General features: G+C 37.7%; 1 protein-coding gene across 2 annotated transcripts in view; it reads left to right on the top strand.

The window, feature by feature from the left end:
- olfm2a (olfactomedin 2a) overlaps positions 1-2,542 on the top strand; it is a 41,197-nt gene extending 38,655 nt beyond the window's left edge. The window contains exon 6 of one of the 2 annotated variants that reach the window (XM_080906214.1): positions 1,549-2,542. In XM_080906214.1, coding sequence (XP_080762340.1) covers positions 1,549-2,223 — 675 coding nt within the window. In that variant the 3' untranslated portion in view covers positions 2,224-2,542. The remainder of the gene's footprint in view (positions 1-1,548) is intronic. The other variant, XM_080906215.1, reaches the window with a different exon arrangement.
- Positions 2,543-12,843: the final 10,301 nt, after the last annotated feature.

The raw sequence follows: 12,843 nt of genomic DNA, 5'->3' as shown, positions 1-12,843 counted from the left end.
TCAGTGACTGATGCACTGTTTTCCATGAAAATGACTTCTCATGAGCTTTCAAGGGGGAGAGAGAGTGAGAAAAATGGGAATCCAAAGCTGTGCCACTGATGGATAGCGTATCTTTCCCTCCTCCCTGTCTTCCTCTGTCACTACAACTCCAGCTGATTAATCACTTCATCATCAGTGGAGAAATGAATGAGATGTTTGGGCAAAAGTTTTCCAAATCACTTGGGTAATTACCAGGAGTGTGCTCTGGACCCAAATGATATAGTAATGGGTTCAGCTGATCAGACATGACATGCAGTTTTGTATGGCCAGGCACATGGCAAGAAGCAGCAGGAAAGAGACAAGGGAAGAATAATATAGAAGATTAAGGGTGGTCTATGGTGACTGAGATGAAATGGTGGTGTTGGAAAAGTGGAAGACTGCATTATTAGCCATGTGTAGAAGAGAAGGGAAACTGATTAAGTTTAAGAGGAAAGATGAGCTTGGCCTTTTTCTTTCCTGCAATGAATCATAACAGCCTAAATAGGTGTTGTGGACAGAAAAGGTCAATTTTTGTGACTGAATGTCCTGATCTTTGTCTTTAATCACCTGGCTCAATCACTTCAATCTCTCCGAGTATTAATAGGCAGATACATCAGCAATGCCACATTAAGATCTGCAGCAATAATCATAATCATTCTGGGGAAATTTCATTGTTGCTCATGAGCCAAAGGCAAAGGAGGAAAAAATCGGAATGTGCAAGAGCTTTGCTTTACTCAATTTCTGTCTCCTATTCTATTCTAGAGACCCAAATTAGCAGGCATAGGAGAAACAACGCTTAATGCTCTATAATCTCCCCTCCTACATAATTCAGCCGCTGTGTCTCTTCACCATCAGCTCCTCCCATACCCTTCCTTTCTCCTCTGTGCATTTGAAAATACTTACTCTACAATGGAGAAGCAAGCAAAAGTGGGACAAGAAAGAAAAATTGCAGTAAGAGAATCAGAAAAAGCAGTAGATCGTAGCAAAGCTTTCCTTCAAATGTTCAAGAGAAAAATAACCATCTAAGCCAACTGCAGTTTAATTGAATCAATTAAAAGCTGAACTGTGCCTCAGTGAGAGCACTGAGGGAATGAGATGGGAAATGCAGCCAGAGAGGGGCCATGTCAGTGGAGAGATCCGCTGAGAGTGCTTGAGGAAAAAGATAGAGTTGCTAAATGGATTGATTTTCTGTAAATGTGGACTGGAAAGGGCAAGGAGTACAAGCAGTGGTTGACTGCAAAGCGCAGGCAACATCTTCACTCCCACATGCCTGGCAGATCAGTAGCTCTGCACACACATCGATGCATGCACAACTCAGAGAATCGATATACACACACACTCAAACAAGCACACTAAACATTCTTATTTTAGGCCATTGCAGCTACTGATAATGAACTGTGACTTACATTTTCTTACAGAAAGGTCAAGTTTAACACAACAATATTTTTCTCCAGTAATCTCGAGACCTTCTCATTAACTTATTTTTCTGACCTTTTTTTCCGATGTTATTCATTTTTCCTTTTTCCACAGGTGTGGTCCATGGACGGTTACTTCAAGGGACGTCGGGTCCTGGAATATCGCACAATGAATGATTTCATGAAGGGCCAGAACTTTGTGCAACACTTGCTGCCACACCCTTGGGCTGGCACTGGTCATGTGGTCTACAATGGTTCACTGTACTACAACAAGTACCAGAGCAACATTATCATCAAGTACCACTTCCGTTCTCGAAGTGTGCTGGTGCAGCGCAGTTTGAGTGGGGCCGGCTATAACAACACTTTTCCCTACTCCTGGGGTGGCTCCTCTGACATCGACCTGATGGCGGACGAGAATGGCCTATGGGCTGTTTACACCACCATCCCTAATGCTGGAAACATTGTCATCAGCCGCCTGGAGCCTCAGAGTCTGGAGGTGCTGCAGACTTGGGACACAGGCTTTCCTAAGCGCAGTGCTGGAGAGTCTTTTATGATCTGCGGCACACTATATGTCACCAACTCCCACCTGGCTGGTGCCAAGATCTATTTTGCTTATTACACCAACACATCAAGCTATGAGTACACAGACATCCCCTTCCACAATCAATACTCCCATATTTCCATGATGGACTATAACCCCAGGGAGAGGGTCCTTTATACCTGGAACAACGGACACCAGGTGCTGTACAATGTCACACTCTTCCAGGTTATTAAGACTTCTGGAGACTGAGGACCCTCAGACTGACTGATTTAAAAAATGCTGTGATTATTGTTCTGGGGTGTCAGAGGTGGGGGGCACAGACTATGGGAGGTGTGGGTTGGGGGCTTTAATGTATGGGTATAGGCTTGGATTTTTTTTTTTTTAATGAATTTCAAACTTCATAGAGTGCTATTACTCACATTCTCAAAAAACCATCCGACAGTAAGGTCGGCAAAGATACAAAGACTGAGCGCTTCTCTCTCTTTTTTTCTTTCTGTGATGAGTAAGCATGGTTCTTTTTATTTGTGATGATAAATAAATATCCTCTTTACCATTTATGCTTTTGTATTTCATTGTCACTTTGATTTCAAAAACCTTAGATGAATTTTTGGAAGAGGTGAAAAATCTGTCTGAAAATGTGGTTTCAAACGTGAAAGGCTCAAATAGGAGTAACATTTCCTTTGTCTGTGTTGTTAATGTTCCTGTTATTTCCTTGAAGCCTAGCTCAGACAGATACAAAGCACAAAAGATGCATTTAGAATAATATTGAAGCTATTTTTCTAGCCTGAAATACTTAAACACACAAAATATGCCAAATGATACCATTTTAAACCAATTAAAATAATGCAATAATTATATCTACTCTATTCTACCAAATCACAAGATGATGAAAGGACAGCATGAGAATACTGACAAGACCATTTCTAAGGTTGCATTAAATTATAGGTCTGGAAAAATCACCAAAGATTTTCCATCTGAAAACAACAGAGCACAGCACTCTGTGAACGCAGGATAATAAAATTCAAACAGCGTTGAATTTAACTGCAACGGCAACCACTTACATTTCATTTTACCAAGGTGAATTGAAAGTGCAAGCAAAACATCTGATAAAAAGAGCAGATGGTGGTGCAAAGGGTCGAGAAGAATCCACAGCAAATGAAAGACAGAATGTAAAAGGTATTACATTAGAGATGACACTTCTTTGTTATTGCTGCTTGTCAGGCTCCAATCTGCTTTAATCTTGTTAGTCCCACAGCTCCTCTCAGATGCTTTCTGCAGAAAAATGATAAAATGCAAACCACACAGTAGCACACGGCTCGCATGAAATTCTCAACCTGCAGTCCTTTTATTGCAGCTTTGTCATTATTTACCACTGAAATATTTCAGAAGCCATACTGGCATTTTGTGCTGCATGGAGGAGACAACAGCCCGCTGTGCTTCATTTCTGTGCTTTCATCTATAAGGTTTGTGCATGCTTTGCAGGGGTTGTAACATAAAATAATATCGTAGATTCAACTTTTCTGTTCTTTGTAGTAACCATGGTGGATTTATCCTAGATGACCTTTCTATCAATAAGTGCTACGCTGAAGAGAACCCCGATGAGTTCATACACAGTAGCAGCTGACATTTAAAGCACAATGCAATAAAAAAAAGGTACAAAGCATCTAACAGCATCAAACAGAAACAGTATTGACTGGGAAAAATAAAGGTTTTGGAGCTACCACAATATTACTTCACATGTAAAAGTAACTGGTTAACAAAGAAACAGATAAAAGTTAACAGAGACTGAATGTGCTCTTAACACAGGTCCACCACTCACTGCTCTCCCACTGCCCACACACACACACGCAACTGGTTTTAAAAAGCAGTGCAGCACATCCTGAATTTGCAAGAATATATACAACAGACCAAGACATCACCTATAGTATAAATAGAATTTCACCTTTTAAAAAACTTTATAGTTTATAGTTTCATAAGCACAAAATAGTATTTGAAGTTAGGCGTGACTGATTATGGCCATGAGTGGTAAAGACAGGACTGCATTTTCAAGCTAGCAAACGTTCTTGCTTTCTTCTTAACATAAAGAAAGCAAGGAAATAGTGACCCATACTAAACAGACAAATAAAGCCATGAGACTGGAAACAGGCACTCCTCTGAGAAATGTGAATGGAATATTTATCCATTCCACAAAATATGACATTTTTTAAGCAGTGGGTTTTTTTTTAATTAATGTTTCTTCAAAAGAAACAGAGTTCAAAACAGATAAGAATCAAAAGAGAGCTTTGCAAGGACCAACATATGTGCTGTTGTGCCACCCAGTTCTCACACTTAGTGCCAGTCGGTGTGGCAATAACAAAGACAGAGATCAGGGGTATAAAGAATAGCACCAAATCATTATGTGGTGACCCCATTTGAGTATTGTATCATCACATCTGTGTCAGTCTAGATCATCTTCAGCTAAGGCCAGTTTGTCAGAGCACAAACCCCTGCTGCCAAGCAACAGTACTTATGTGCCATCTTTCCTCAGGATCATCTTAAGGATAAAAGACAGTAGGCTGAAAAAGGTGGTTGTGATTCAGGGCGTGTAAAAATGTACTGTAGTAAAAATTCAGAAGCGACATGTCAAATGTTTTTAAAAAATATATATGAGGGAAAAATATATTATAAGTTAGAGCAAGAGGTATTAGTTGAATAGATAAATTGAATTTAAAAAATAATAATTAGTGAAAGATGGTGATTTTGTGCTTATTAGCTAAATAAGTGTTTTTATTGTTCTATCAGAGTATGATGAATACAGTATGATGAATAAAGTGTGGATTCTCAGATTTAATATCTGAACAAAAATATTTCATCAACCCCTGTGAAACAGTTTTCTATTTGCAAGGCCTTCAATGAATTAATCATAAAAAATGCAAGCAATGACGCATGAAGTCTTAAACTCATGAATATCACCAACGTGTGATTTTCCTTCTTTCTGGTTATATGCGTAGCCTTTATATCAGTTATCTTCAGTTTTTATTTGTGTGTTAATCTTTCTACCTTTAGTTTTTTCTTCAGTAAAATGCTTGTTCAGTCAGGATGAGATTAGGGAACTAACTTAGCTACTGAAGAATATTGCACTTTCTAGCTTTATAATACTCCCTGCATTGCTTTAGTAGCATTTTGGGTGATTTTCTATGTGTAATGAGAAGAACTTTACTGGATTTTTGCTAAAGTGAAAAGCAGCTCTACACACTTCAGAATGTGTTCTGTTTAATTATGAATTAACACTAGTGACGCAGTGCTGACAAAAACTACAAATGTATGTGCATTACACCACATTTTGCAGGGGATCTTGTATTAATTCAAATTACATGCCATTCCAAAAGTGCAATGGAAGCAGAGATTGACCCTTCGTTGATTGTGGATGAGAAGGCACAGTACAGTTTATATTTAGCATTTAAGCTATGCCTTTATTGCTCCTCAAGCATGGGATACTGTCATGGAGTGATTATGATATAACAGAAGCATAAGAATTGACACATGTGCAACAGTACAAGGAAAAATCTTACGTAAAGCAAAAAACAGAATTTGTAAATTAGTACACGTTTAACAAGCTTGAAAGCATCTGGTATACTTTATTCTTCAACACAGCCTGAACAAAGCTCTTGGGCAGCTTTGTTGTAATTTCCTTAAGTAGTCATCTCGTTGGAATGTCCTTCAGGCTTCTTGAAGGATATTCAGAGTTCTTCTTTGAATGTTGGCTGCCTTTTGTTCTATTCTCTGTCAAGATGATCCTCACACGGCTTCAGTAATGTTGAGGTCCGGGCTCTGGGGAGACCACTGCATAGTTGATACTGTTCCATTGTGCATCTATCCAGGTATGCTTGTGCTGCATTGTCAGTTTGTTCAGGATTGTTGTTGTGCTGAAAAAAGAAGCCACTGCCAATCAGACAACGTGTTTGTGGATTAAAGTCTGATCCATAATGACCTTTTACCAGACCTCCTCTGTACATGTTGATGATGATCTGAAACAAAATCTTCCCATTTGGATTCATTGCTAAGCTTTTTTGGCTAAAAGCTATTTGGGAATCACATTGTTGATACAAAAATGCTATTTTATGACTGTCAGACTGTGATGTCTTTGACACTTCCTTTGAGTGATACATAGGTCAGCGTTAAAACAGTTTAACAAACAAAACACAATCCTCTTAAATGTCCTCAAATAAAAGGGCAGGACTGACAATCAGTATAATAAGTGAACCAATATTCAAGACCACTTTAAAACATTACAAGAACGTCTGCCTCATTGGAGGTGAAACATAAAGAAAGAAGTGCTGTACTGCACAGTACTGTAAATTGAATGATTGAATAAAATCATTTACCACCAATTTAAACTGTGGATTTAATTTAAAAATTCATAGTGACAATGTTTCAGATGTTAAATTGGGATTAGGGTTAAATTAATGGTTAAAATGTTTGAAATGACTTGCTGTGTTATTATTTCATCATTCCAGGCTGGACAGCAAAGTATAATTTTACAGCAAAGTTGTTGATTCATGTCATTTGTGGTAAAGTATGAAAGAAAGTTCATGTGGAAAGACCTTTAGCTATTTCTGCAGTTGCATTTTTCATTGTTGTTGGAGTCAGCTGTGACTTTGCACATTTTCTCATGGTGCAAAGTCACAGCTACAGGACCCCAGGAAAAACAAAACAACAAACTTTAAAATTAAAGTTTGCATGAATAATAACCAAGACAGAACGTATTAACCTACAGAAATCTCTCAGCATGAGCAGCTTCCATTAATGGAGAGCTGAAATCTAAAAAGAACAATAGGCGACAGAGTGGCTTTGCCGGTTTGATTTCCTTAAAGTGGTTATGAACATGCATTCGCACATGCAGTCGGACTGATTGAGTGCAGGTGGCAGCGACAGAACTGGCTTGATAGAGTGCATGGGGTGAGATTCATTGGCAGGAGAGGAGCTACAGAACAGCTCGAGAATTAAGAAGCAAAGCCAGTTCCAGTTTAATCACGCACCCATCCTCGAGAAGAAGGGTTTGTTTTGATTGAAACACAATCATCTTTGTGAGTGCAGCTGGTCCTGAGACACTCCTCTTTGATTAAACTTGAGAGTACATTTGCTTTCTGTCCCTTCTACTCATACAGTAGGTCATGCAGCAACTTCTGTCCTCTGAAAGGAAAACTTGCAAATCACCCCAGCCTTGTTTTATGCATCCTTTCACTGTAACCTTTTACATCACCTTCCTCATTAATTGTGCCCTCAGCCACACTTGGAACAACACCCCACCTCTTGTTCAGATTCACAGTAAACATTTCCTCTACACCCTGCCCCTTGAGGTGACACAGAAACGCTATGAACAGGGCTTTGAACATTTGTTTCCTCATGATTAAACATAACTTGCACTCAGTTTCCTAATTTTTTTCCACACTCCATATTCATGTTTGAACTCTAAAGGCAAGCAAAGGTGCCGGGGTGTCGAGATGGAATAATGGGTTAGCTGGAGAAGACGCTAATTTACTCTACTCACCTCTTTGGAGAACCTTCCTCATTAATGTCCTCTTTAATTGTGTTTTAAACTTCCATTGATTCAGCACTTGCATCCCTAATCTCATTAGGTGCTGTTTTATGAAGGAAGGACAGTAGATCCATTCTGGGCTGCAACCACGGGCGATTCCATTTTATAACCTGATGTCAGAATGCTGCACTCCTCGCTGAGGCAGTAAAGGTTTACCCTTGAACTGATTTTTTTTTTTTATGTCTCTTTCCGTAATTACAGTAAGATGCTGTTGGAGAAAAGAGATGAAATTTTAGCTCTGGTGTGCCAGAAGGGAAAAGAAGTCAGGATACATAAATACAAACATCACAATGTAGCCACAAGCTGAGCAATAACAGGCTGGTAAGTCAATATAACTGAAAAAAGAAACTTTTAGAAAAAGGAAAACACTTTTCACCAGCTAAAAAAATGAAAGATGCTAAAGGAGCCACAAATCACATCCATATACAAAGGGAATTATTATATTACTTTTTCACCAGGTGGATTAAAATTGCAAAGATTTTAATGTACATATATTTCTCTTAATAAGTCACGATCACTGTCTAAATTAGATAGCAAATCTATTGTAATCAGGCCCACTGATGCACATATTGTAAGTCTCATATAAGCTATTTGCAGTTTTAGGATCGTGGAGTTAACTGGTTCACTGTTGCAGCTTCACATTAGTAGTATTTAACTGGTGAAATATGCATTGGCTTTTATTATGAATTTTACCAAGAAAATACAAGGTCATTGTTTGCAAATTTAGCGTGTTTTCCTGTAGTGAGTCTGCCAATCAACAAAACTGTAATGTCTTACAGCAAATTAGTTTTTCTTCCATTACTCCATGTAATGTTTAAGAGTCTTTTATGAAGAGCTTCAGGCAACAGGCTTTTTGAGCAAAGGTCACTCTCCCCCAAACTGTGTTTTTCAGACTCATTCCACATGCAGCATTAAATCCCAGAATGATGGAAAAAAAGGCCAATCTTTGTCTGCTTCATCCATTAAAGTGACAACACTTTGTTTTGCAGGTCCCAGAATTTATGATTAGTAGTATTAAACTGCATTTGCTTTTACCGCTGATAACTGCAGGTGACCCTGCTCTGTGATGTTTTAAGAGAGAGGGAACTTTTTGTTTAAATGGGCCATCAGTAATTGTGGAGGGCAGAATTTTACAAAAATATTTCAATCATTCTATTCAGTTGATATTTTTTGTCATGCATGTTGTTTGAAAGTTTTTGTAGTTCTTCAAAATTGTTCAAAGTTAGCCAAATTGGATAGAGAGGCTCTAGCCTCTTGGTCACTGCAAGCCTCACAGTTTTCACTCCTCAACAGTATCCTGTTCTTGAGGAGCAACAAAAGCATATTTTAAAAGCTAAAAATAGCCTCTGTACATAATCTGTATTCACATCGACCATCATCAGTTGCCTGGAATAGCACAATAGAGCCACTCCTATCTGCAATGCCAAGTTTCCTAAACATATACCACTGAACATCATAGCCAAATACATAAACTTTCATTCTATACCCCCAAAGGATTTTACTCCTTATGTTCTGAGAGTTGAGAATTCTCCCTGTAAGATTTGTGCCCAGCACTTCAAAACCCTGTCATTATAGAGTACTTTGAGTAAGCTAATGACAAAACAAAAAAAAAACACAATTCTCAATTTAAAAATAATACGTAAAATGTGGAAAACCTGAAAGTTTGAAGACTTCCTGAATCCTTCTGCTTACTTTAATAAAGTATGTGTAGCTTGTAGATACTGCAGGTGGTATCAGTATCTGCTCATTTGGTATTTCCTCAGCTAGGCCTATCAAACCTACATTGGTCTCTGACAGATACTGGATAATGTTTTTGCTTAGAATCACTGCAGAATAGTTGCAGTTTCAGGCAACCTGCTGGAACTGACGATTGCTGATGTCAATGCAGAATATCTACAGCATTTATATTTAGCAGCTAAGCTTTTATTTTGTTGCTGCCCAAGTACGGGAAACTGTCGAGGAATGATTATGATATTACAGAAATTCTCTTAAGCTTACATATTAGTGCTTCTGGTGGAGGTGAGTTTGAAGAAAGAAATCAGTTTCAGACTTGGTGCAAACAGTATGGGCACTTTCCTCTCAAAGCATTGCTCTATCAGGCCTGCAGTGTTCAAAACATGAAGGGATAACTGATATCATTTTGAACATTATAAGGAGCTATTTTGAATAAATTCTCATTCTAAGGCACCAGCACAGACCAAAAGCTTTCATAAATTGCTTATAAAGTGTTACTAAAACATGAATCACTGGATATTTTCTCTGTTACGCAGGTTAAGCACTGCTTAGCCTACTTAAGTCAAGAAACCTCCCAGACTCTGAACATAACTTCAAAGCAGGATAATAGTCATAATGAGTGTTTTTAAACAATTTTTGTGTGTGTGTGTGTGTGTGTGTGTGTGTGTGTGTGTGTGTGTGTGTGTGTGTGTGTGTGTGTGTGTGTGTGTGTGTGTGTGTGTGTCCAATTCAGCTCATTTGAAATATTGCCCATTTAAAAAACTGCAGAGAAGATGGCAACATTTCTATTTTGATTCAGGAAGTATTATATTAAACATGTAAAGAATGGAAGTGGAGCTGTTATCAGCTAAAGATCTGAATCATTCTCACTTTTACAGCTTGCTAATTAACCAGGAAAATTCACAATATTGCCTTTGTTTTCTTTCTTTGGATTATGACAATTTGTTTGTAGTGCCAATAGACTCACTGCAAACTGAACTGAGAAATAGTGTTGAAATTGCAGTTATTTTCAGATATCAGACAGGCTTTATTTAATCTGTTTGGTAAATGGATGGTTCACAAATGTGAGCATTTTCAAAATTTACTTTTTTGCATTAAACCAGCGGGAAACATTTTGACATGTGTTTAGTAAGTTATTATGTTTTAGTTTAGCGTTAATTGGTCCGACCTACTTAACACCATTGGGTTGTATCCCATTACCAAAATCAGTATAGGTAGGAGGTTTGTAATCTTATAAATGGGGGGAAAAACGCTCAGGTTTGTTTACTAGTATTTTTCACTGGCTGGAAGCTAATATTTAAACTGGATGGATGTGTTTATTAAAGTAGTTTCTGTTTTCAGACAGGGTGCAGATATATGAAACATGCTCAGAAATGCAGGGCTGCTCATGAGCAGCAATAGAATACAGGAAACATCAAATATGGCAGGCTAAATAAGAAAGTTCAGGCAAGGAAAGTAAAATGTTGTGAAGGAGACAGAGTGACATACAAAGTGAAATCTAGGTTAAGTGGGAAGACTGTCAGAGACCAGGCCTCATGTACTGTATGTCACGGAAATGAGATGCTGTTCTCTCCCCAGAAGATCAAAAGATCTGTCTGAAGAGACAGAACTTTTTCCTCTTTCCTCTCTGTTCTGTGGCAAATTACAGTTTTTAAAAAGAAGAAAAAAATGTGATCCATCAAAAAACACCAGAGCATGGCCATGAGACCTCCTTTTTATAAAAACCTGTAGTTGTAAGCCACAAATATACAGAACTATAGCTGGATCAAAGTGCTCCATTTCCAGGACCTCGCTCTTGTAAACTGGACTTCATAGGTTAATTTTTTTTAAAGTTAAATAGTTTTAATTGTGAATCAGAACAAGTTTGTCTCTATATGCATTATATTTGCTCTGTATTTTTTTTTCATAGTAGATACATGAACTAATATATTTTGACTTTGTGTGAAATACTACCAACTCACAACAGAACCTGTTGTTTTTAATTCACACCTGCCCCAACAGATGATTACAGATGACTTGCCTTCAGAGCAATCCATCTGACTGAACATCAGAGCAACACAATTATTACAAACATGCACAACATCTTGTACACACAAAGCACAATTTGACATTTTGACCTTGTGACATCTTTGTACTATAATACATGTCTCCTCTATTGGAGCATAAAACAATTTAGACAACAGTCTCTTTAAACCACTGAATACATTGTAAAGGTAAATATAATTCAGATGAGGAATTTTGTCAATGTGATGTAAACAAGATTAGTTCTCTTCACATAATTCATAAATTAACTATTATGGTTTGTGCAAGGAACTCAAAGGCAGGACGCGCTGGAGTTCAGTGTTTGTGATTTTAATGAACACATTCTAATTTACAATCCGTGAGTATTTATAGTAACTCAGAAAGATAAACAGCTACAAACAATGGAAGTTTTGAGTTTGATTTCCTTGCAGGTTAAAGTCCAGTTACCACCAAGCAAGCAAAGCTTCATTATTAAAAGAGCTGAGTTACATTACTGTATTTGTGTGGTCCAACAATACAGGAAAACTGGGGTTATATACTGTTGATAACTGTAGATGAACATCAGGTGGTTCAACACCTGAGAGAATGGCGAGACCATAACACAAGCATGATCTGATTCTCAGTAATATACGCACAAAAAATAAAATTATAATTTACAATTAGATACACAACATATATGACATATTATTGGATGTAGAGATTTTATGCTCTGGTGTTATTTTTTTATGTACGTTGCTGATTTTTTGATCCTTTATGTTTTGAGCACTATTGGTAGCTGCAAGTTACATCTGCTTGTTTGTAATACTACCATTTCTCAGCTCAAAATAGATATGTGGGAATTTGATTTTTTTTTACTCCTTATACGATCAGGATTAGCTGAAAATTTATTGTAAATCTCAAGTAATAGTTAGATTTACAATTATTAAAAATGTCATGACCCTTAAAAACTACATTTATATTGCTCTAATTGTGGCTGAGGTGTTATTGGTTGCCTCTTTAAATAGCAAATCTTTTTCTCGTGCCATTTTCTCTCTCCCTCTCTTCCTATCTCCCTCGCTCTGCCCGCAGTCTGTGTGTGTGTGTGTGTGTGTGTGTGTGTGTGTGTGTGTGTGTGTGTGTGTGTGTGTGTGTGTGTGTGTGTGTGTGCTGAATTTTCCTCCAGGTTGAGAAACATGTGAGTTCATATTGTTCCCATATAACTGTTGTATAATTCATGTATTTACAGAATATGTATTCAGTTCCAAACATCCAATAAATCTTCATAATGCACACACATTCATAAAATGATTTCCCAGTATTTCCCCACACATCCATTAAAACATAATCTATGTGTCCATGGACAGACTTCTGTCCCGAAGTTTGACATTTAATAACAGTTTAAGTATTCATTTATGTGGAGGAGCACAAATGACTCAGAGTGTATTCATTGAAGAAAGAAATCCATGAGGGTGGTTTCGTACTGGTGTAATTATTTCTCTTCAGCTTGCGTTTGAAAGAAAATCCCACAAACAAAATACCTGGTTTTTTTTATAAAT

This window comes from Rhamphochromis sp. 'chilingali' (genome assembly GCF_963969265.1).
Source record: "Rhamphochromis sp. 'chilingali' genome assembly, chromosome: 15".
NCBI lineage: Eukaryota > Metazoa > Chordata > Actinopteri > Cichliformes > Cichlidae > Rhamphochromis > Rhamphochromis sp. 'chilingali'.
The sequence above is the reverse complement of the archived record's forward strand: the minus strand, read 5'-3'. Positions and strand labels throughout refer to the sequence as shown.